A 26,417-nucleotide genomic window follows, 5' to 3' on the forward strand; every position below is an offset into this window, starting at 1 on the left:
TTTTATTTCTTGCCATCAAAACACGATGTACGATTGTAATACATCGTGATGTACTCGTGATGTTGCAGAACATGACACGTGATTAAAACAATCAAAGGCTCCTGTGAGCCAACTCGTGAATGCAGATGACACATAGTAATTGCAATTTAGACGGCTACGGAAACTTCCTCAAAAGCTAAAAGAAATTATATCTTTGCCCGATTATGTAACGAAAAATGACCATTCTTGTACTATTAAAATGATTGTCAGATTATTCTGTACAGATTGAATAAGCCGATTATTCTGATGCGCCGATTAAAAAATATCACGTGTTTTTTTTATTCAAAGTTTATAGGAGCACGCCATGTGCAGCTACGTCATGCAAATTCGTGTGATAGTCCGCGGCTACTGGATTTCGCGATCGGGCTAGTGGATTCTAACCATCACTTGCCCGATGGGCAAGTGAAGTTTTTTTGGGAATTAAAATTACAAAATTACTGTAGGGCAAGCCGATCTCACAAAGGGAAATATGTTCAACAAAGTATCGCATTACGATTCATGCCCGACATAAATGCGTGAAATTTTTCCTTTGGAGTTCAGTCCACGCAATCCTCAAGTAAAAATAATGAACTATGACAAGCTCTTGCTAAATAAGAATTATTTATCGACCGCGTCCTTTTGCTTTCCCATAAATTACCAGTTGTAAATTTCGAAAATGAAACATTTTTTCCCTTTGAAACCTCTATGAAAGCTGACAAGATCTTAAAAGTGTTCATTTCACCAGAAATTTGCATAATTTTGTTTACGACGTCAATGATGCGTGACATGGCACGTTCCGCTTTCGCGTGAAAACTGACAAATTAAATTTTTTTTTAATTAAATTATTTTTAAATTAAATTATTTTTAATTCTTGAAAGAAACCGCACTTCGTAGAAAAAAACGAAAAAATCCTATAACTTTGCTCAGATTCAACGAAAAATCCCCATTCTTACACTAAAATGATTGTCAAATTATTCTCTACAGAATGAATGAGAGAATTCTGACGCGTCGTGAAACAAATTTTCACGTTTTTTTTTTTTTTCACTAATTGAGTTTACGACCCCGGACTTTCTGAAAAACTGAAAAAACTTGAAACTTTGCTCAGATTGAACGAAAAATCGGGGTGTCAGTAAAACGCGGGGCCGGGGCCGGGGCCGGGGCCGGGGTCGGGGTCGGGGTCGGGGTCGGGGTCGGGGTCGGGGTCGGGGTCGGGGTCATTTTTTTTTCTTTTTTTCTTTATTTTTTTCCTTTCTTTTTTTTTTCTTTTTTTTTTTTTTTTCAACATCACAGGTCATTTGTGGGTCAAATAAGAATTAAAGACAATATAAAAAAGTTAAGTCTCTAAACCTTACTAGCTTAGGATGTGTCATCGGTGACAACACTCGATACAGTTCCGTATTCTGGCGGACTTTGGTTCCGTGAATTGACTACATTTTATTCTTCCAAGAAACGAAATGAGGCAAAAAAATACAAGGTACGAGACAATATATTTCCTTGAACTAACAAATTCGTGAACTAGAATGTGCATGAACTTACTATGAACACCCCCGCCGCCTTCCATAATCGTGCTCGTTTATTTCCGAGAATGAAATAAACATGCGTTCGAATTCCTTTGTAAAGCTAGGCATTTGAATAGAATGTAGAACATTTCTCTGGCAATCTTTCCGAAAAAGACGCATTGACTGACAAAAAAAGATTCAAATACTTTAGAGACAATTGTTATTCTTGAAATACTTGTGCCATAATATAAAGAAAAATTCATAGTTTTATACTGTCAATAAACTAGGGAAATTTCTACGAGAACTCTGAAATCTCATTGCCGACATCAAAACTGACATGTAAATAGGCCTTATCACGGTTTTCGACGCCATTTTGGCGAGTAGGCAAACAGGCTGGCAGTGTTTGTATGGAAATCCGATGTCAAATAATTTTCATAAAACATCGCTGCTGAAAAATTCATGAATTGTCTTTTTCGGAAAGATTTCCAGAGAAATGTTCTACATTCCATTCAAATGCCGAGCTTTACAAAGGAATTCGAACGCATGTTTATTTCATTCTCGGAAATAATAGTCACGCGTGACATGGATTGACTGTAACAAACGAGCACAATCATGGAAGGCGGCGGGGGTGTTCATGAGTTCATGCACATTCTAGTTCAAGAATTTGTTAGTTCAAGGAAATATATTGTCTCGTAGAAGAATAAAAGGTAGTCAATTCACGGAACCAATGTCCGCCAGAATACGGAACTGCATCGAATGTTGTCACCGATGACCTATCCTAAGCTAGTAAGCTTTAGAGACTTAACTTTTTTAAGAGACTTAACTTTTTTATATTGGCTTTAATCCTTATTTGACCCACAAATGACCTGTGATGAAAAAAAAAAGAGAAAAAAAAAAAAGAAAAAAAATGACCCCGACCCGGACCCCGACCCCGACCCCGGCCCCGGCCACGCGTTTTACTGACACCCGAAAAATCGCCATTCTTGCACTAAATGATCGTCAAATTATTCTCTACATATTGAATAAGAATTTCCTGATGCGCCATGAACAACAATTGTTCGCGTGTTTTTTTCCACTAATTGAATTTAAACCCATTCACTGCGCACGCCCGAAACTTAACGACAAAACCGACTGATCGACTGATCGACTGATCGACCAAGTCGAGAGTCAGCTATCGCTATAACTCGTTCATTGCGCATGCGCGCATTCACGAGTTAAAAAGGGCAAACTGTAACTCTTTCGACTCACCAGGGTCCCCAGAGTCGTGTGCAAGCATTGGATTCACGTGCACTGTGAGCTACTGTGCCATTCGTGCTTCCAAGGTGATCTACGACGCACACCGCCTGCTTCAAGGGTATGGCTAATCGCTCGTTTTTTGGAGGGGGTGGGGTGGGGGGTTGCACTCACTTTTGCACCTTTTGCCTGCACGAAGAAAAAGGACAAACACCCCTTCGACTCCCCAGGTTGCGGTCTCATCGTCGTCACCGCAATTTTCTTGCAACTTAATAAAGGGGAAGTATCATGGGGATTTTGACCTTTTGAGGTGAAAATAGTGCGACAACACCTTCACTTAGTTACAAAATAATTCCAGAACATCAAGACAAAAGAAATCAACTGAATTCTTGAATGAAACAACTCATGACCTACTCCAGTGCATTTTGGAAACGAAACCCAATCCATCTTTGGTCAGAGCCAGGAGCTCTCATCGATAATCTTAGTACACTGGCGTGATAATCAGAATGTACAACAAATTTGAGCAATACTTTAAGGTTTCTGTTGATAAAAAACGTTTTGGAATTTTTGATGTAAACACCAAATTCGGAAAAAGTACTGTCAGGTATCGAGGAGAGACCTGGGGCCCGTTTCTCAGAAGTCCCGATAACTTTCCGGGCCCGACAATGTAGATTAAAAGCGGTGATCAGACAAACACATATTATGCGATTGTTTCAATATACAGAACGAGTAAAAATTCGCCAACTTTGCAATATGTAAATAAACAACTTATCTATTACAGATCAAAACCTCGCCGTTGTACAACGGCGAGGTAAATGCCTATGTATATAAAGACACTAACATCTCGCCGTTGTACTACGGCGAGATATCGATGCCTTCTATTATACAGACGGTTGGCTACGCCGATGATCAACGGCGAGATATCGATGTCTTCTATTATACAGACGGTTGGCTTCGCCGATGATCAACGGCGAGATACCGATGCCTTCTATTATACAGACGGTTTATTTCGCCGTTGTACAACGGCGAGATTTCAGTCACTTTCATATACAGAGGCATTCACTTCGCCATTGTACAACGGCGAAGTTTCGATCTGTAATATATAATTTTTTTTACTGTAATTTACATATTGCAAAGTTGGCGAATTTTTACTCGTTCTGTATATTGAAACAATCACATAATATGTGAAAGTATGATAAAATCTAGTATTTAAAGCTAACAAAAATTGACTTTGTAGCGAAACGACCGTAAACCTAAGAAACATTTATCACCAAAGAGTAAGACTCTTATCGGTCTTATCGGGCCCGGTAATGCGCCGATCAACTCGAAACTTCAACATCCCCCCCCCGGGCAAACCCCGGGCATTTGAACTTTTGAAGATTGGATCGTTCAAATTCCCGCCCCGTCGGGCAAAAATGGTGTTCAAATGCCCTACCTTATCGTCGGATTTGTCTGTCAAATGCCCCTCCTAAAGAACAATCGTTGTCGGCTACTGCCATGAGTTACTACAAAAACCACAACTTTAACATTGAAACTAATGATTGGAGATCGAATTTATTAAGTCAGACAATGTCAATCAGCAAGTGTAAGCTGTTCTAACTCCGAAACACGGCAAATGTTGTTCGAGTGGCAGGATATTCTGCAATTTAAGCCAAAGCGGTTTTTCATTCGACAGTGTTTATTTCTTTCACTATTCACTGCGGGACAAAGCCGCAGCTTGACTCATTGTATAAAAAATCTACATCGTTTATATACAATCTATAAAAATAATTAATATTTAAGCACTCTCACTTTTGAAGACCTTTTTTTGTAATGCTATATCTCTTCCTTTAAACTCTTCCATCTCGTCCAAACACGTGTTTATAGCTGTTTAATAGCGACCAAAAAAGCGATTTGAAACCTGACACTTCCGGTTCAATTTTCCCCACCCCACCCAGGCAAGGTCAAATTCCCCACCCCCGGGAAGGCCTTACCCGTCAAATTCCCCACTCCCGGGCACAGAAAATAGTCAAATGCCCGCGGTTTGCCCGGGGGGGGGGGGGGGGATGTTGAAGTTTCGATTTGATCGGCGCATAAGTTACCGGGACTTTCGAGAGACGGGGGTTTTTAGGCCTGGTTACTTAGCCAAGCGCTCAAATTCACACACGTAAGTTCCATTGATCGAGAGGTTAGTGCTTTAAAAAATTTTGTGATCAGATAACTAATATTCTTTAAGATGGTTGATTTGAACGATCCCAAGTCCCATGACAAATTTTCTGTGGACGTGAAACTTCTTCTTGTACCAGGAGGTGCTCTGATTCTTTTAGTGGGTAAGTCAAGGTAGAAGTCAATAAGAATTTACTTTATATTTGAATTGAATTTAACCTTAACTTAAGAAGATGAACACTTATTTGATGGTCTACATGTTATCTTTGAGTTAAGTTTACTTTTCTTTTTATCAAAACTGTTAAAAATTTAAAATAACCAAATCGGTGGTTCTTGTTTTGATATGATCTATGAGCTGTTTGATTTGTTGTTGAAATTGTTTATTTGATTCTCCTAAATTATAACTTAGACACCATGCCAAGTTACTGAAAAAGCTTTACACAGGTGTAATCCATTGAGCTTTTGGCCGTCGCCCGTCGGTTTTTATTTCTAAATACCAACCCTTTTTACCGGCAGCATCATTACTGAAATTATTTCCTGTTGAGACAATAAGGTATCACTGAGCCATTCTTTAATTTGCAGTTGTTCATTTTTCCTTTTGCATTTATGTCCTCTTCGCTTTACACTTAACGATGATGTTGTTTGGAAGGATAGCATGTTGATCATTCTCAGGAACAAGCAGTGCTAATTTGCCTGTGTGCAAAAAAACAATTACAGTAATAGCCCACGTATAAGAACCTGAATTTTTCAATTTAGCCTGTAGGTTCAAATTTAGGTTACCAAGGTTCTTAAAATAGGTTCTTATATTTTCATATGAATTTCATCTGAATATACTATATATATTATAAATATCATCTCATAATACAGTATAATGGCAAACACAATAGACATACAACATGGTACTTAAGCTTGAAAGAAAAAAAAGTTATGTCAAGTTACTTTTAAATAGGTGATGATGTTACACTTTCACAGCAACCCCACTGATAAGAACCTAAGTTAAAATTTTAGCCTAAATAGGTTCTTATGTGAAGGGGGCTTAAAATGAAAATTTTAGCCTAACAGGTACTTAAAACCCAGGTTCTTATACGCGGGCTTTTACTGTATTTAACATAAATGTACTTGCAACTCTCATGCATTATTGTCCACAGGTCTTGTCTCGTGGCCATTTTTTCATGTTGATGCTGATCTGTCTGGCATACTTAAAGTTTCTTACTCACATGTACATTAAATTTGATTCAATTTCAACCCAAGTAATAGCAAATAAACAGGGCTTGAACAATCGATGAAACCGATGATCGGAAAATCAATCGATCAATCGATGACAATCGATGCCAATTAATCAATTGATATTGATAATCGATGAACAATCGTTGCACGGGTTTTTTGTGATTATCGATTTCATCGATTATCAATTTTTATCGATTATCAACGCCAATCGATCAGTTACTTGACATCGATTGTCATCGATTGGTTCTCATTTTTGATGCGTTTTATATTCAGTCAAGATTAACAAAAAGAATCTGAGTCCAAACTGTGGCCTATAGTTCTCTTGTGACCGGTGGTAACTGTGTTTCGGACAGAGGCTGTACATGTTGTGTTGTTGGCTTTTTCCCGCGCAGCTCTAAGTTTCTCGATGTGGTCTCTTTTTTTTCCAGCTTTTACTATTAATACGGCTCACCCATTTAAGCCTGCATGCAGTAAACTTTATTCATTTTTTACACTGTTTACTTTGTGCACCTTTTGTTGTGACAAAGAAGTAATATAAAAGTGATTACCGAAGCCTATTCACGTTTATTCTGGTTTATTTTATTACAATTCAGTATGATTACATCACCCACCATTCAGAGCTCACTCGTCTCCAGTCGCATCTGCATACAAACAATCCGGTGAACGAATTTAAATCTGAAACATTTGTGCGTACTGCGAGAGCGAATACGTACATGCTGGAACGTGTGGAATACTGAAATTTTTTTTTAACACCAATCGATGACAATCGATGAGTTGAGACCACTTTTGTGTGATTATCGATTGGTCATCGATTGGCCGATACCAATCGATGCCAATTAACTAACAAGGCATCGATTGTCATCGATTGATCGATTGATTTTCCGATCATCGGTTTCATTGATTGTTCAAGCCCTGAAATAAATGATGCTACATCTCTTGTGAAACATACAGCTAATTAAAAGTTTTCTCTAATGGGCTCTAATGGGCTATGGTCAGCAATCTTTGGAAAATTATCTATAATCACACATCCGTAGCAACGTTTGGAAATCATTGAAACATCTTTCATCTTTGACAATGTTCAGAAATTTATCATCAAAACATCAAGTCAGAAATATGCTCAGATAATATGACGTTGAAAGTCTCACATGTCTTTGACTAAAGAAAAGTTGGAAGGTGCATATTTCTGAAAAACGACAGCATAATAATATTACAGACTGTTTTCGGTGATTATGGGGACTAGTGTGGTAAGCAACAAGCAAGGATGTACTATAAAAATTTGAAACACAAGGAAGAGTGTTTCATCCAGTTTCCAAAGTCTGAGAAGTGGGTTGGAACAGCAAGGTGCAGCTGAGTTAAATATTTATTAACCAGCTTCAAGGTGTTTGGAAATCACATGAGACACTCTTTCAAGTGTTTGATGTATAATGCCTCCCTCTGACTTTTCTGAGGTAATTTTCCATTCTTAGCTCTCCTTATAGCCTCATTTCACTTATTGTAGTTTTGAGCTTCCGACTAATAGAGTCTCGATTAACATCATGTGTCTTGGCACATTTTAAGGTGGCTGGCACAGGTTTCCATCATTTTCCGTCACTAAATACTCTGATGGATCAATACTACCGCTCTTTGTTAGTTGATACAACGATAAAGGTATCGAACAAATGCCTAAGCATTTCAATATAATTGGTTACAATATAACCTGTAAAAAAACACCCTTAACGTTACCTTCAAGTGGTTGTAACTCAAAAATGAGCTATAACCACCTAAAGATAAAATTAGGTTTTTTTAAAAGGTTATGCTGTAGCTATGGTAACCTATTATATCAAGAGAACAACCATAACTTCTTTGCCAATGTTTAAGAATTTGTTTGATACCATTATTGTTGTATGAACTGATAAAAAGTGGTAGTATTGATCCATCAAAGTACAAGTACTGGAAACCTGTGTCTGTGCCACCTTTTAGCAAGTTGTGAATCTCAATCCAACTCCAAAAGTTGCATCTTAAAAATCAGGGGCCAGATTCATGAACTCAAGCCTTCCTACGTTAGCCAGGATGTATCTTATGTATTGGTTCTTAACAATAGACTAACATTGGACACTGTTGTCAAGAATCAACACTTAGGATATTGACTTAGGGCTTTGTGAATCTGGCCCCTTGTTCCTAAAACACCAGGGGCCCGTTTCTCAAAAGTCCCAGTAACTTACCGTGCCCGATAAGTATATTAATTTTTTAAATGTTTTTTCGCCGATTGCACAGTGATTACATACATGGTACTTGGCCAATGTTTTCATAGAATTATAAGATAGTACTCAAAACTAAGAAATATTGACTTCTGTTAAGAAACTTTTATCACCAAAATCACTTATCAGGCCCGATATTGTTAGCGGGTCTTTCGAGAAACGGGCCCCAGGGCCCCTTTTATCTTGCATCGTACAATGCTGCAATCTACACCTTTACTAATGGTTTCTGCTCTGACTTGTATTTTTTATTGGAAATTTCTTTCCTTGGTTGCAGTGTTCTTTATATACCGGTTATTAAAGGCAAACCATGACAGAGAGAGAGCCAAGCAAGAAAAGAAAAAGATGAAACAGGAAAAGAAGAAGCAATGACAGAGATGGCGCGTGCTGTGCGTGACGTTAGGACTACTAAATTATTACAATTTTATTTAATATGATCAAATTATGCTTTCCAACACGGACAGACTGCAAACTGGCCTTTTGACATCTGAAGTGCATGATTCATGGACCAAGTCAACCTGTGAAGACTGCAAGCAATGAGAAGCGGCTGTAATATTGCTAGCTGTTGGGCACTCAACGGGGAACAAGCTTGTTTCCAAGAATTGTAGACATTTACTTGTACCCTGTAAGTCCTTCGAGGTGGTAACAGAACCTTTTACACCAGGGGTAGCTTAAGCCATGGCCTATCCCAGCTTCTATAAAGGCTTAGCTAAGTTGTGGAATTCACAACAAAAAGTCTGCTATTTTAATTTGGTGTCATATATAATTATTAATAGGTAGATTGATTCAAGTCAGGATACTGCATCCAGTGTTTAGCTTTTTTACTGTCTCATGCTTGAACAATATTATCATTGTGAAGTTAAAAGAGCTCATGATAAAAAATTGTGGGGACAAACCTCTTCCAAGCACTTAAAATTGTATCAAAAGTTCTTACATAGATCTCAACTTTCGCAGAACTGAAAATTATTAATACATTTACCAATGCTGACACTAATTCACCAACAGCTACTAATAAAAGCTTTATGCAGTTTGAGCAAAATTCAAGTTGGTATTACCTTTCATTCAAAAGCTTCTCATAGTTTCACAAACTGGTTTATCGGTTGGTTGATATTACATTTTTTTATCCCACTGATTGAATTCTGTGCTCTCTCATTGGACCAAACATATGTTGTACAAAATTGGATGCCACTTATTTTAACCAGATTTGATATGGCCACTAACAAAGCAGAAAAGAGATTTTCTGTTTAATAATTCTCTAAGTACTGTAGTGTGAAATTGAGTAAACATTAGTCAATTTGTATTGGGTTAGCAGCAATCTGCTGTATTGATCAGCAACTGCTGCCACAATCTGACTCATCCCCAGTCATCTATCCACCCCTTCTGCCTCACGCTTCCCTTTTCTGCGCGCTGTATGAAGACAACTGGGGATGAGTCAGTGCCATGATAGCTACTGAGCACACATTTCAAATTACTTGGACGAGTATTAAAAGTGTCTTGATATCTTTAGTACTGTAGTGTTTACTAGGGACACTGTAAATGGATGAAAGGAATGACACAAACTAAACATGAACATCTCTAAAAATCCCAACTGGCAGGGGCCTTAGGGTTTAATAAACTAAAAACTGTCATGAAACAAGTCCATCTACTGACCAGTCAGAGAAGAAAGTTGAGCCCACCACCTCCAGACTTACAATAGACCTTTATCACATGGAGGCCATGTTGAGTTTCAGGAGAATAAAAAGCTTTGTTTTTGCACGGCAAGCCTCGCACTGAATTTGCATCTGGCCCAGGCTTGCAGTGTGAAAACCAAGATTTTTGTTTCCCCGAGACTCAACATGGCTGCCATGTGATAAGGGTCTATTTGGTGCTTTAACCAATATTCCACTGTGCCCCCTCCCAGTTAAGAACATCCCTTAAATTTGACAATTACCCTGAGCTGTTCATTTTTCTGACAATTGTTCAGCATCATCCATTATCCCCCAATTTATACAACCTGCCTGAATAGTGTTATCATTTAGTAAATAACTGGTTCACTCAGCAACTAAACTGTGTTTGGTGAAAGCTTTATTGTGTTGCCCACCAAACTGTTTCTATTTCAACATGGGATAAAGACAGTTTCTAACAATCTGTAATTTCTAACTGAACAACTGTTAACTCTTTCTGACAACAAACAGTACCAATAAAAATATGATCAGCAAAATGTATAACAAGAACTAATCTGATAGTGAATAAGCAGGTCTTCACCAAGAGCTGGTGTATAGTAAAAAATCAAAAGCCATAATTCCTCTTTTCTCCAAATATATTTATTACCATCATGTGACATCCAAAATTTTCAACCGTCAATGAAAAAAATGTGTTTTTGAGTTTATGTCTTCTAACAATCACTCAAAGCTTATATGGGAACTGAAATCACCCAATTCTCTTGTGTGTATTTATAAACGCAGACAAAAACATCCGAGTAATGACAATCATTGGGAAATGACAATGACATTAAATGGAGAAAAAAGGAAATACATGGGCTAATTTATTCAAGTTTGCTGTCCTAACTTCAAAATGACAACATTCTAGTTTTGTACAAATTGAACTGCATCAGCCGTCATCTGTTCTAAAACTGTAATTGAACACTCAAAACAGTCTTGGGAAAATAAATAAGTGTTACTTCACAGGCTAGCAGTGACTGTCTCATGATGGACATAAAAATTAATACACTCCCCAGTGCAAAAATTACTAACCTTGTATAATACACTTTCCGTTATCAAACTGTTCAATTTTTCTATCGTAATATTTGATATTATAAAATAACAGGTTATATTATCGTATTTCCTAAAAAGAAAAGGCAGTTGATTAAGCCCTAAGCCGCCCCCTCTCCCCCACAGTAAGTACCCAGCTGGGGTCATGAAATTTACAGGTAAAAGAAACAACAAATCCCTATCCCTCATCTTAATTTAAGCAGTCTAGGAAAATGTATCAAGAGAGAAAAGATAGCATTAACTACATACTTATTGCTCAATAATAAAAGCACAATTTTTTTCAAGCTTGTTTGTGGATATTGAAAATGCAATTGATGTAATATATAAGCGTCTAGGACGTTACCTTGTTCAAGGAAATACTGTACACAACCTGGACCAATAGACTAAACCATCAATTTATAGACATAAAAGAAAACTTGCATGCCCAGGTAAAGGGTATCAAAATATTTAAGTGTCCAAGACTCTACCTTGTTCAAGCAAATGCTGTACACAATATGGACTAATAGACTAAACAGATAGTACTAACCCATAAATAATATTATTATTTCTTTGACTGAAATAATGAAGGTGTTTTCACTTGAATAAATGCCCCCGTTTGTCAACAATGGGTTCATCAAGGAGTGTTAAGTATAACTTAGAGGAGACAAAACAGCCGGTGGAACAAAATAAACAGATTCACCCTTTAAACTATCAGAACTGTAGAATTAACACTTGGTAACAGGTATGTTCTTAGTCAGTTAGTTCCTCATTCTAGCCAACCTCACAAGAAAGCAGAAATGTCAACAAATTATCATAGACAATGTGCCAGATTGAGTTTTATGTTAACACAGGCCAACCTACAAACTCAAACCCACTCCTTGAATTATTTCTTTATGAGCTGACACTATTAGTTGCAGTTATTTTAATTCAAAAATTTTAAGATTTGAGCTTGTGAATTTTTTTTTTTCGGGGGGGGGGGGGGGGTCCACATGCACAGAAAATAAATTTTATGAAGTAACTAGAGTTTAGAATTCTTACACTGTAGTTCAAGCTACGTGTATAAATTTATGCAAATCAGATGATGTTGAAAGTGGGAAAAGCCATGTCCCTTTTATAGTGCACTTTTGTGTTCAACCAATAAGGGCATTTATTCAAATGAATATGGTTTACTATTAATAATTTATGAAAGATCAATGAAGTACATGGAGTATTTTTGCCTAGGCCAAAGTTGCACTTTTTCTTTTTCCTCCATCCTGTACAAAGTATTAGGAACGTGTACTGTTTGGCCCTTGTTCCTTTGTTCCTTTAACTAATTCATAAAGTTCTTTGATCTCAGACATGCTTTCAAACAAGAATTTGACAAATCTGTCAGAATTTGTCTGCTTGGCAGAGATCTTGGAGGAAATATGGAAGAAAATCCTGTGATCGTCAGGAACCATGTAAGAAACACCATATCCATCATCAGCCACTGGTCCAAACCCTCCACCAGGAGAAATCTATGGACAAAACAAGTTCAGTGTTACAACCAAAATAACGCTACAGCATTCACTGTTGGATGTCTTGGAATGTTTGAATCAATTAAAGAAGTATTACTACAACAGCATTTAAGGCTTTAAAATTATTTAAATTTAGCTAAAAAGACAGTAATCAAATTGAACAGTTACATTTTCGCATAGTTTCCCTTGAGGGCGCATGTAATTCCAAGCATTTTTTGTTTGTCAGATTAAAAACATAATTTTTCAATATTGTGCAGTTTCACAACCCACCTCCCACCCTCTCCCCCACCCGAAGGCCAAAGTTTTAAAAGGAAACAGTTGAAGGTAAAGTAGAATTTCCACTGAGAGGTCGGTAGGAGGGAGTTTCAAACAGGAGGGGTATGGACTTTCACTTGTTTGATAAAAACACTTACCAAATGCGTGAGTTCTGGTTCAGTGACACTATAGTGCTGGCCGGCCATTTGCTGTTGAGGTTGTTGACTTGTTGACAGTGTCCATGGAAGGCTCAAGGCACTCTTAAGAAATTCACTTTCCTGAAAAATATATTGAAAGATATTTTGTTTCCTCTCTGCAGAAATTGCTTGCCATAATAGCATAGTTTTCAAGATCTTAGATGGTGATTTTACAAGTATGCAGGATATTTGTCCCATGAGCCTAGTTTAATGGCCTTATAGCTCCCATGAGTCTCCTGTAGCTCAGTAGTAGAGCATCCGAACTAGTAATCAGGCCTCAGTTGTGCAAAGGGCGGATAATTTTATCTACTGGATAGTTCGCTATCCGGCAGATAAGATGTGTGCAAGATTTTCTCACTAGTCCTCCTATTTGTGAATAGAGTGGAAGCATATGTCAAATTTAACAATGGGATTGTGTGGAAAACTTGGCAAAAGCTTTTGTTGGAGTACATTTTCTCCACTGGATAGCGACTTATCCAGTGGATAAAGTTATCCGCTTTTTGAACAACTGGGGCCAGAAGGTTTTAGGTTTGCCTCCTGATAGGAGCACTCAGATTTCTTTTTTCCAAGTATGCCTGTGCCACTTTCTAGAGTAATACATCATTCTCAATTATTATGATTATTATTATTATAAATTATTACTGAAACTGGGAATTTATAATAACAGGTGGTTGTTCCAGCATCTGATCTATCCCTGGAAACATTGTAAGGACAAAGAAAAGGCTACAAATTATATAGGAAGAAAACAGTCCAGGGTATTAAAGTAAGATGGTACATTTTAAGCTCCATAAATTGCAAATATAAGAAAGATGTAATATAATAATAAATTATTATATCCAAATAATAGGAGAAGAGTGTTTCATCTGATTCTCAAACAATGAGAAGAGGGTTGAAAAACAAGGCACAGTCAATTTTTTTTTAAACCAACTTCGAGGTGGCAGTTTGGAAATCCAATGAAACTCTTTTGAGTGTTTGGTATAGCTTCTCAAACCATCAATAATAATTATTCTTGGAGAAATGGCAATTAATTAATTGAGGGAAATTAAAGCTGTACTTACATATCCCTGACCCCTGCACACTACATAGAGTGCAAAAAGATGCCTGTCAATTCCCTTGCCATTCATACAGTCTTTGTACTTCTTTGCATGAAGGTCAGCAGCTTTGAGCAACAGTTTGTATTTCTCCTCAGGAGGAACCGTTTTATCTACAAATGCTTGTACAAACTCCTTGGCTTCCAGTGTGAAGCTGCGCACAGTTTCTGTCCGGCCTTGAAGGTAGAGGCGTGTCATGGAAGACTCATATGTGAGGGCATGCGTTCCACCGGAATCTTTGTAGTAGGCAAGCTGTAAGGACAACTGGATGAACGCATCAGGGCTTATCTGTTAAAGGCCAGAGAGAATGGAATTCTTCTATTAGCAAACATGCATGGTAGAGAGTATAAACTGAGGAGTAACATAGAAAAACAAGGAGCCCTGGGTTGGAAATTCACTGGCGGGTCTCAATTTATTTGATTCACTGTTAAAACCCAACCATTTGTTCTTTCTAGTTGAATATTACATCACCTTACAAAACTTCAAAACAACCTGATATGGATCTACACGTACAATGAAAATTAACTGAAACTCGTCAATAACATTGAAACCCAGAAATATTATAAGGCACTACCAATCCTAGTGACTTGGAATAATATTATAATGGCATCCAAAGTGATTTTCAGGTATTCAGAATCTGTTGGATTTTACACCTGACCTGACACCAATATATGTTCTATAATGATCAATATCAAGCAAACTGACCTTCATGTGTTTTATTAACCCTTTTCCAAATCCTTCATGAACCAACACATAATGCTGAATGTCATCATTATTCTGAAAAAATAAATAAATAAATAAATAAATAAATAAAATAAAAAAGGTGTAAGTTATTGTTTCTCATTATACAAGTGGCATTAGAGTAGTTTTCAATCAAGCAATGTAAACCCAAAACCAAAGTAATTGCATGTACTCTAGGCAATCACAACAGACCAATCAGAACTTACAGCAAAACAATACATGTAGCAGCATCAGTGCTCGAAATTAACTTTGCGCAGTACTGGCCCTCTGGCAACCTCAGTCAGATTTTAACTGGTCAAACTGTAAGTTTTACTGGCCACGTACAGGAGCAACTCAATCTTAATGACAAACGTGTCTATTAAAATACTGTAACTAGTTAAGTACAACTTCTAAACAGTTCTTGCAAGCCTAACATCATTGTGATTCAACATGTCACATGTTGGATTCATCTAGTCGAGATGGACTGGGCATGGCTTTATCCCGATATATGACAAAATCGTAGCACCATAACTTGAAAAATTATTTCCTTTTAAAGCTAAGAAATTAGTATTTGAAGTTTACTTAGTAAGGTTTGCAAATAATTCAAAATTAATCAAATCAATTTTTTTAAACATTTTTCTCCTGGCCAAAATGGCCAGTTGTTCCAAATTTCTGCTGGCCAGAGTGTTATTTCTACAGGCCAATGGCCAGCAGACCACCGTTAGTGTCGAGCCCTGAGCATAAAGTGTCAAAAATGCATGCGGCCAAGGTATGATTGGTTTTAATTTGAATAGAGTGAGAAAGTGACACAAGTTTAGCCATGATATGATATGTGTAACTTATGATATTTGCATAATTACGTATACTTTCCTTAACATGAACATGTGGGCAAGACTATTATTTATTTCCAACTGGATAACAATAATGGCCTTTTGGAAAACAACAGACCTTTTGTGCAAACTTGACAGCATTTTCAATGACTTCTTCTAGTTTAGGAGTCATATCCCAATACAGCCTGGCAGGTTTTTGTAGGTTATGGGTCCTCATGGTAGCACTTTTGTGAGCCCCACCAATGGGGCTACATTTGCCCTTGTCATTGTAAGTTCTATAAATGTACCTAAGCAACAAGACCATAAAGTTATTAACTTATCAGTAACCGTTACAAAAATATTATCAACACACATCCAAGTGTTTTCAGTAGCTAGTTCAATGCCATTTTAAAACACATCACTAATGTGCATGTCATGAGTTGCACTCACATTTTACTAAAAAAAAAACATCACTCAAGATTTAACCCCTTATATGTATCTGGACAGGGCTTGTTTGTGTCTTCTAGGGCTGGGGAATCCCCCCCCCCCCCCCCCCCCGCACAACTTCGCCAGTATAAAAACTATTATAATGAGTTTTGGAGGATAGATAGTAAGTCCAGATGTTTCCTTTGAGGACCGCAATGGAAGCCGATGACATCATGTGATATGGTAGTTATGTAATGATTGCCAAATGGCAGCCATCTTGGATTTCCCCAAAACTTCAGGAAAGCAACAAAATTGAACGAAAAGTAATCAAAAACTAATATGAGCTAAAAACATTAAAGTTACAGTAACAAAAGTAATTTTCCTTCATTTGAAAAGGGATCTTCCATTTTCTGAAAAAAAAAATTGTTGCCATGGTAACATCAAAGTCAACAGACACTAACCAACCAGATCCCATTTTTCCAGATCAATTCTGAGAAAGACTCACAATTTCATGGCATTTGCCCAAATATTAAAAAAAATTATTTAGGTTCATAGTCACCATGGGCAGAATCCCCCCCCCCCCTAAAAAACCCCAAAAAACAAAAACTCCTGGACCCAGTTGTTCAAAGCCTGATTAAGCTAATCCTAGATTAACTAGAACTTTGAGTTTAACTACTAATCATAAAGATTCTCCAAAAGATTTTTGTCCCTCAGTTTTGACTTAGACTTTTCTTAACCTTTAGCCTGAAATTAGCCTTTTAAACCATGTTAAACAAGCAAGATAGAAACTCTTTTAATCTTGGATTGGCATTAATTGGCTTTTGAACAACTGGACCCTGGGGCCCATTTCTCGAAAGTCCCAATAATTAATGGGCCCGGAAAGTTGTTCAATGTTGTTTACATTCAAGATCGAGGTTTCAATAGTTTTGCAGATAACATGAGAAAACTATCAGTTAACAAAACAAAATGGACTCGTCTGGTTCGTTAGCTAAGACCCACGCTTTTATTCTTTAGATTTTGATTTGAATATTTGATTTGGGACCTGAAAAGTTACCCGGACTTTCGAGAAACAGGCCCCTGGTCTACATGTAGATTGGATTAAGAAATGATTCAAGCCTAAAAATAAAATAATAAAGTTTACAGAGTAACCAGAAGATTTGGGTTCATAGTAAACAGAAAATGTTTACATCTTAGAGTGGAGCAGGAGATCAATCGAGCAAGCAAGTGGTTGCGCACACATGGTGTCTGTATAAGTTCACTCCAAAAACATACATATATGATTCAATCATGAATAGTTCAAGTATTGACTAAGCTCCCCTTTCTAAATTTACAATGTGTATTGCAAATCAAAGAATCCTTGTTCAATTATAAACAATGAAGAGAGTGTAACACATGGATTTAACTCACTCATAAGTAAGGCTATACTCGACCATGTGCCCGATAACAGGTGCATCAGCCCAGGAATGTTCTGCATTTATTCCACATTTACCATCGGAAAACACCATCAAACAGAAACTCTTGTCAAACCAGAAGCTGCGACCATCACCATGTAAAAGATACTTGGCACGATCACTTAACTCAGTGAATGATTTTTCTTCAAGGATTACCTACAAGAACAAAACAGCCAGCAGAAAACTGATTCATCACTGTACAATGTAAAAGCAGAATTAGAAAACACAAGTCAAGCAGTCTGTGGATGCAATATTTTATCCACAAGTGGGAAATCAAAATTCTATAATCATAACCCTGAATTCTAATCATCCATATTACAGGAAGTACACTGTACTGTTTAGACTGTCTCTAGCACCCCCATTACAACCAGTGAAACATCTTCCTTGGTTTTCCAGAGATTCATGACCTAATAATCCCAATCCAGGAAAGTAAACTTCAGACAGTTACAGCTGTAAATAGCAAGTAAAGATAACTGTTTAACAAAATTTGTTGAACAGTTGACATTTAATGTCATAATAATGAGATCACTGATTTTGAAAAGCTCAGTTTGACTACTGATTGCAAAACCACTACACTACATGTACAAAGTTTCACACAAACATAACGAGCTTCTTATAAAATTATGTACACTAACCAGAAACATAGCTTCCTCAATGGCTTCAAGTGCCTGTTGGTTAAGACCCTCTGAGAAGTACTCCTTCCTGATTTTAGCCCACTCTGCTCTGGGTAATGCTGTGAGAGCTGGTACACTTCCTTCGGGTTGTTCCTTTGTCACTACATTTCAATTATTTAGTAAAAGCAAAAGAAAGTCATAGAGTCAGTTTGTGTAGAGAACTTTTCACAGTCAAGAGACAAGTACAGATTTGGTGAAACCTCAAGAATTAAGGGATCAAGACTGCAATTTTAATTTTCTGTAGCCAACCAGAAAGTGATGCAAGATCCTACAAGCTAGTGTCTTTGAGAAAACATAATTACATTTTAACAAAATTAGATTTCAGTAATAAAGATACATGTACAGCTGTTATCTATGTAATGAGGACAGTTCTCACCATTGGAATGTTTCGCATCTGCCATAATCCACTCAAACTGGCCCTCCAGATCCAACGTTGATAAATATTTCCCCTTGCTAGTAACAGGCAGCGTGTAGAAGTTGCCTCCACACAACACAACTATGTGCTATTGAATGGGAAAAATAGTTTACATGTAAATACTTGTGGTATTGGTTCTCTATCTAAAACTTCCCCTTCAAGAAGCTGAAGAGTCACCTGCAGACTAGAATAACCCTAGGCCTATAAAACCTGGCCCCAGTTGTTCAAAGAGCAGATAACTTTATCCAGTGGATAAGCTGCTGTCCAGTGGATAAAATGTACTCCAACAAAAGCTTTTCGCAAGTTTTTCACACACTCCCATACTTAAATTAGACCTTAGACGCTTCTACTTTATACACAAATTATAGGGCTGATAGGGAATTTCTTGCACGCATTTTATCTACCGCATAGCGACCTATCCAGTGGATAAAATTATCCGCCCTTTGAACAACTGGAGCCTGATAAAAAGGTAAAATAAGTCCAAGATTATAGTACCTTGTTGTTGGGAATGAATATTCTAGAAATTAATGCAAAATTTATTTAACTCACAGTAATTTTTTGGAGTTAAATGTCCCTGACCCTAACAGAGTAGGGCATCAACTTCTAGCTGTCACAATTTTTATAACATTTAATGTAAGAAGAATGCACTCCTAATAATACAGATTGGAGTTGAGATTGTATGGGACAACATTGATTGCCGGAATGAATGGATGGATCTTGGGATGCGTATCTAGCATCCCCTGCAGATCTTTTTGCAGGGGCAGATGACATGACAAAGGAAAGAGAGCCTGGGATCGAGATAATTAAACACACTCCCTAATCTTTTATTATTACTAGTATATATATAGTCATGTGAAAAATAGACTCATCATCAACATTCAAACATCTCATGTGACAATTGATTATAACTTGACTGGCATGACATGCAAAGTTAGAGAAATTATCCCATAGTGGCCAGACATGTAAGATCATAATATCTATCAAGAATAATACATATTCGTCTGACTCCTGAACAGTCGTTTGTGTGTCTCCTTTCAGAACACAAGGGCAACTTGTTACAACTTCTGAGATGCTATAATTACAGTATGTGTAAATTTCCATGTTATCCTGTCTAGTACACATAAAATAACTCTTAAGAATAATATTACTGGGATACAATAAGACTCTCCTTTCATCATGAAATTCAACTTTCTTCCCCTTTTCATATATTTTCCTTCCCTTTACATTACTTTCAAATAATGTTATTAACACGAGTGCCAATTTACTCTAATAAGGTAAGCCTTAATAGTCAAGTGTACGTAGGTGTCTTAGGTCTACATGTTGTGTAGACTAGGACCAAATACAGTGTACCTACATGTAATGTAGTCCTCAGTGACATTAAAGGGGAAGTACTAGTATCATGGGGTTTTTGGTATCTTTTGTTAAAAATGATGAAATAAGACCTTCAATCAGCTGCCAAATAATTCTAGAATGACGAGAGGAAAGAGATCAACTCAATTCTTGAAAGGAACAACTCGTGATCTGTTCCTGTGCATTTTTGAAACAAAAATGCGAGAACTTGAAAAACATTAGCCTAACATTTTTCAAGTTTCAATCCATACCCACCTACTCTGTGTCTGGCCAGAGGCACTAATCGGCAGTTTTATGGCACTGGGGTGATAATTTATAACAAACTTGGCAATTATTTCTTTGTTTCTGCTGACTGGCAAACGTTTTTGTGTTTTGAAATAACAGCAAATTTGCGTGATCCTTCCCCTTTAAGGTTAGTTTGCAATCTGCAAAATAAAATTAATGTTCCATGCCTGCAATTTAAGGGTTCGTTACTGTTACAGCACAAACCTCATTTTCTGTGTGTTCAAAGTGAACAATTTCATCCACATCTTCTTTTGGAATCCTAAAGGGAAATGAAAACAAACACAATTTCAAAAATTCATTGCATCACTCATACTTTGGCAAATCCAATTTATTAATTAAGTAAGAGTCACAGTTAGAATGGGAGACTTTCTTTGTGGAACCCTCTTTCTCAAAGCTTAATGTTGACCACCCTGCAATTTCAAAATTAATGGTTTTCAGTAAACCCAGTTACACCAATTATACTCCGTTCCTCAGCAACAGTAGCTTGCTTAATTTATCTGTCAATTTGTATTACCTGGTTGTCTTAAAAGTCCTTTCATACTGCCACATGCAAATGGGAATAGTTTTCCTAATCAGCAAAGGTTCCAGGCTCTCTGTTTGGATCTCCTGATGATACCTCAAGAAGAAGTAGCACAAGGTTGCCGCTCTGTGATAGTAAATTATAACAACATTCAAAATTAGACAACATTGGCATGAAGTTCCACTTTTGCCACAAGCAGCCCTCGTCCCAGGCATTTAACCCAGCTTTTGTTGCAAAACCTGGACAAGATTCCCTGTGAAGGGTATTGTTTTAAAACTGTAATACTACATGTAGAAGACAGTCATAACACATAATATAGTATAGTTCCACAGTATAGTACAGTGCGCCGTAGAATGGAGCATCATGCTGCTTTCATACAGTGTATATAATTTACTTAATGACCATTTTTTCCACATGGTTCCAATCTTATTTAATGGCAATTTTCACGCTTATTATACCAGGTCTAGAAATAATATCCGCAAATCCACTGCCAATAGAAAATGGGGCCACTGGTTGTAAATTAATTTAGATCCCGCGATAAGGGAAGCAGAGTCACTGACTGCTTTTAAATGTGGACTGTACTGTCAAAAGCCATTTTATGATCCTTTTATAGTTCTACTTTTAACTCTTGTATAATTCTTAAATTATATATATTTTTCATTTCTTGTTTCTATAATTGGGTTTTTATTATTTTGTTCTTGGTAATTTTTTAGAGGACCCTTCTGTAAACCACTTTTGTGATGTTGGCATCCTTATTAAAGATTACCCCTCACTGTAACAAATACTGTACACATTTACTAATTAAAAATAGTAATTTCTGTAAGTTCAACAACATGTACATGTGCTGAACCAAACATGTCTTGGCTAGTAGTACCATCTGGTACAGTAACAGGGGTTTCATCAAGATTTTAAACAGGTGGGCAGGAGATTATTGCAGCTAAATAAATAAACAAATAAATAAATAAATATATAAAATAAAATAAATCAACTTGTTTATATGAGGGTGAGGCTTAACAGTCTGTTACAAGTGACAAACTTGTGGCCCTTAGATTCCTGACAGAATTGGAATTTGAAAATGTTGGTTTTTGAGGAGAGGGGAAAACTGGAGAGCCCAGAGAAAAACCTCTCAGAGCAAGGTCAAATTACCAACAACAGACCTGACAACCCACATATAGTGCTGAGTCTGGGAATCGAACCTGGGCCACACTGGTGGGAGGTGAGTGTTCTTACCACTGTGCCATCCCTGCTCCCCAACTTGGATTTGGTTATTGAAGAAGTTGGTCGAGATGTTAAAAGCAGCCAGGCAATGTTGTGTTAACAGACGGTCAATTTTCCCACTGCCCAGCCCTTAATGAGCCCCTTGTAGCAGAGGGGATGAAGTAAAGCAAACCTGTAATCCCTCCAAGTCAGTGTGAACATTTTCATACCTTGATGCTTGGTTTAAAGTAGGGTGCCAGTTCTGGTCAAGACAATAGTAGTTGCTATTGATGGGTAGTGGTGAGCGACCCATGCAATACACATATTTTTCCCACCAGTCTGTGTGATAATTGGGTGCCCACCATGACTTCAGTTTCAAGATAAACTGCAATTTTGGTCCAAGGTTTTTCACAAAGTCCTACAAAACAAGGAAGTCATAATGCCATATGAGGCCTTAGGAAATGGATGTGATTTAATTAAAACCCACACAGTCTTCTGCATGAAGAAAAACTCTGAAAACCAAGCTGGAAAATCCACATTGATGGCATGTACCTTTTTAAAAAATAATTATTATTGCTACCCAGGTCAAGTACTGTACATAATATTATATTAAATGTGTTGTTCTACTGTTTTGTTTTTGTTTGTTTCTTCGACATTTTGTCTTATAATCTTTATACTGTGAATTTGAAGACTTAAAACATCTACTTTGCAAAAAAAAAAAAAAAAAAAAAAAAAAAGAACGCAAAGAAAACTCACCAGCTGTCGTGATTAAAATAGAATGATAATTACAATGAATCCATAAACAGCCATTCTATTCAGACTTTTTTCACTACATAGTTTTATGCTATCAGTACAAACTCCCTACAATCTTTGTGGACAGTCTGATCACAAAACTTGAAAACACTGTTCAAGGTTAACAAAGTACGGGATGTATAACCATCTTTCTTTTGCTGAAAATATTCATTTAAAAGGTATTACACCTGGTACTTTTCTACGATAGCCAATACAATCATGAACCAAAATGCGAACCAACCTTAGCGAGCACCTCCATCTTTTTGTACTCTTCATCATCCAAGATGGGTTTGACAGAACGCAGCAGTTCTGTACAGGTATCACTCAGATTTGGAACAGTCATTCTTGGAAGACTGTTTTGATAACTGAACAGTTTTGGGTGCTGACCAGAACAAAGTTTCACCATTAATCCCCACAATAATGTCAGTTTGCTCTGTGATCGTGGAGGCTCATCTAAAAGGGTGGTAAAAATAACCAGTCATTCAAAGACATACATGAACATGGTATAATCTGCCTCTGGAGAGATTTAAAGCCAGTCTAAACAAGACAGCTGTAGGTAGAGTTCCAACTGCCAAACAAAAACTAAAGCTGCTACTTACACATCCATCCTCTGTAAGCCAAAAGCATCCTCAGGATATACTGCCGCAGATAGAGCACCACAATAAAGAATACCACACCCGCCAGAACCGATATAACAACAAGCCGGAAGTTATAGGGATATGCTTCATCTAAATGAAGTAAATATGTCACTTTCCACAAGACTGCTGCAACTGGTTGTAGGAAAGACAGCTTGTAGGAATCTGTAGCATACAGCATAGCACCAATAACCACCACAGCGCCTAACAAGTTGGACCAAGTTGTTGGCCATAACCCATTGGCAATCTGTTGACTGGAAAGGAAAGCATAACAGAAGTTCAGGTTTTTCAAAATGTTTTGAACTAGGCGTCAGCAACTGGAAGAGTAGGCGGCTGTGACAATTTTGGGGTCGAAAGGCCCCATATCCTAGGGGGGTCTGGGGGCATGCTCCCTCAGAAAATGTTGAAATCTAGAAGCTCGGAAATGCCATTTTCAGCATTCTAGCAACAATTTTAAAGTTAAATACTGATTTATTATCAGTGGCACAGCTGTATTGATTTTCTTACGTAGAATTAATTTTGATGAAAAAGTAGTCAAGCAAACAATGATTTATGTGTGTTGGCCGAATTTTTTCACCTACCTGATAAATGTGACCTTTTGAAACCAGAAGAAAAAAGGGTGTTTATGTTGTAGGTTAAAATGAATCCCAGGTTAAAATGCAAATCAACCTAGTTTGAAATCATTTTAACCTGAATTCACTTTAACCTACACCATTTACAGTATTTGGTTGTTTCCCTGCCATGCCGTCTGCCATGCACAAAGCGACACCCAAACGAGGCTGGCCCGGCCACTTATTTAAAAATCCAAGATGGCTACAGAAAGATGATAATGCAAACATCACAAAATATAGTGGACAATTTGAGCTCTCTTTTAAACAAGCTTACTTCCTATTGTATATGGATTATTGCCACAAAACTGAGTGTGCCTTCTAAAAGATTTATGGATCAGATGCAACGCTGAGCTTGTTTCCCTCGAGCTGATTGCTATGACCAGAGTAACTGGCGATATATAATCAAGTAGCCAGCGAAACTCCAGCGGTCGCCAGCTTGTTTTGAAAACACTGAGAAGAAAGGGAAATATTAGCTTAGGTATATGCTGGTAACTGGAACAAAAAAAGGTGGCATTTACATGCATATCATACACTTTGCTGTGCAATAATGGCAGCAGATTGGAAATGGGAGAAATGACAAATGTGATGGAAATTTCTTAAGTCAAATTTTGTTGTTTCAATAGACCATTTCTGTAGCTTGACTATGAGGCTTGAGGAAATAAACTAAAAGAAATTAATTATTCATCTCTGAACCTCAATGTTATTCTTGTTTTATTTCCCCAAGCCTCATAGCCAAGCTAGAACTTTAATACAATCGGAAATGGTCTTTTAATAGAATAGTGGACTATGGAATGCTTTGTATGGTTCCCAATATAGTAAGTTTTAAGAGGGGAGATTTGAGTACAAGTGCATAGATTTCTTGTATTAGTTTACTCTTATGGGGCTTTCTTGTGTAAATTTCCATTTTTCTAATTCTTTGTATTATTCGGGGGCATACAGTGTACAGACCTTCGATTTTCCTATAGTATCAATCAGGAGGTGCTATATAAAACCTAAATATAGAATTGTCTGTTGCAAATTGATTGCTTTTCTACTCCACTGTCCCAAAGTGAGATACCAACATGGTGTCATTAATATAAGTATTGCAGTAATTTATAAAATTTTCAACATTTTTTCCCTCAATATTTTGAAGTTTATTTGCCAACAAAACACACAAATTAGAAGGGTTAAATATTGGGCTTACGTGTATTTCATATTGTACCAAAAATTAATATCTTAATTTTTATGCTGTTCAAGTAATTTCCTAGATGAAGTAATATTTAAATCGCCAATATGGTGACTATTATCATATAAATGGAAAACAACACTTGCAGGGCCTTACAAAAATAATTTTATTATTGGACATTAACATGAAAATCAGATTTCAATTCCTTCAATACAATGGAATCCAGATTGACACGAAAAATAATTATAGCAGCGATCTCAAACTGAAAACATAATATTTTTAAGGTCCAAAGTTCATCTATGGCATCCAAAATCACGCGAAAATCAAATCGAATATACAACTATAAAATCACTTTGGCGAGACAAGCCATTGACTAATCATGTAAATTTAGAAGTTACGCCACATAAGCTTAATCCATCCTTTAAAACTGAAACAGTCAAGGAGGATCAGAAAGCTTTATTTAACCTCATGTTTTGCCGTTTGCGTCATCAGCATAGCCCAAGCTTCAGTCTAGTATTTTAGACTAGTATTTTATTTAAAGTTAGTAGGTCTTAAGTTTCACTCTCTAGGACATTCTTACTACTACTGACATTACCTTCTAACAGTTCCGAGAGGTAATTTGAAAGTTTGAAACCGATAACAGGCCAAGTTAAATCAGAATTCAAAAAAATTAAAGCTCAAGTTGAACTTCCTTTACAACTGCAGCTTGATCGAATCAGACTCGATCCAAAAGCCAGACTACATATGTATGAAATTAAACTGGCGTTATCTATCTTTTGAATAAACAAAGATCTAAACTGAAAAAATAATTCATTCTACATAACTGTAGAAACATAAAAAATTAGCCAGTTTAAGTGATTGTACTTAAATCCACGTGCAGGTCTCAAAACAAAAATTAACTCACCGAGTTCTGAAAGCACATTTCTTTAGAGTTTTGAAGGTGCTTTTTAGCAATTCGACTTCGGCTTCCTTTGTGCTTGTCCCTTCAGCGTGAAGACGAACATCGGGCCTTGTTACAGCCGCCCTGGCTTCTGCCATGATGCCTTCTAGGAAGAATGTGCCGGCAAAGTTCCCTATGAAAACAACTGAACTCTCAAACGGCGGCGAAGACAACTGTGTCGTGTTCAAGTTTCGCTTCGGCCCTCTACCCTCCCCACTAGCGCCCACCGTGTTTTGGTTTGCCCACGCAATAACCAATCAAATTTGAGCTACGAATAATAACAAGGTTTTCAGCCAATCAAAA

At 37.1% G+C, this 26,417-nt stretch overlaps 1 protein-coding gene and 1 long non-coding RNA gene across 2 annotated transcripts; one reads left to right on the forward strand and one right to left on the reverse strand.

The window, feature by feature from the left end:
* Positions 1 to 4,887: 4,887 nt before the first annotated feature.
* On the forward strand, positions 4,888 to 9,400 carry LOC146469988 (uncharacterized). The gene is made up of 2 exons (XR_014867023.1): positions 4,888 to 5,059; positions 8,634 to 9,400. It is a non-coding gene; the product is annotated as an uncharacterized LOC146469988 (long non-coding RNA).
* A 1,003-nt stretch (positions 9,401 to 10,403) lies between these two features.
* LOC146469989 (carnitine O-palmitoyltransferase 1, liver isoform-like) lies at positions 10,404 to 26,301 on the reverse strand. Its single transcript, XM_085122070.1, has 14 exons — positions 26,079 to 26,301; positions 23,363 to 23,652; positions 23,005 to 23,216; positions 22,202 to 22,389; positions 20,769 to 20,900; positions 20,459 to 20,513; positions 18,581 to 18,707; positions 18,166 to 18,305; positions 17,487 to 17,686; positions 15,793 to 15,961; positions 14,830 to 14,901; positions 14,092 to 14,412; positions 12,995 to 13,114; positions 10,404 to 12,581 (listed from the first exon to the last, which is right to left on the reverse strand). Exons 1-14 carry the CDS (start codon positions 26,210 to 26,212, stop codon positions 12,351 to 12,353), a joined length of 2,391 nt encoding a protein of 796 aa, XP_084978196.1. The 5' UTR covers positions 26,213 to 26,301; the 3' UTR covers positions 10,404 to 12,350.
* Between the last annotated feature and the right edge of the window lie 116 nt (positions 26,302 to 26,417).

This window comes from Pavona decussata, unplaced genomic scaffold (genome assembly GCF_977016875.1).
Source record: "Pavona decussata unplaced genomic scaffold, jaPavDecu1.1 SCAFFOLD_114, whole genome shotgun sequence".
NCBI lineage: Eukaryota > Metazoa > Cnidaria > Anthozoa > Scleractinia > Agariciidae > Pavona > Pavona decussata.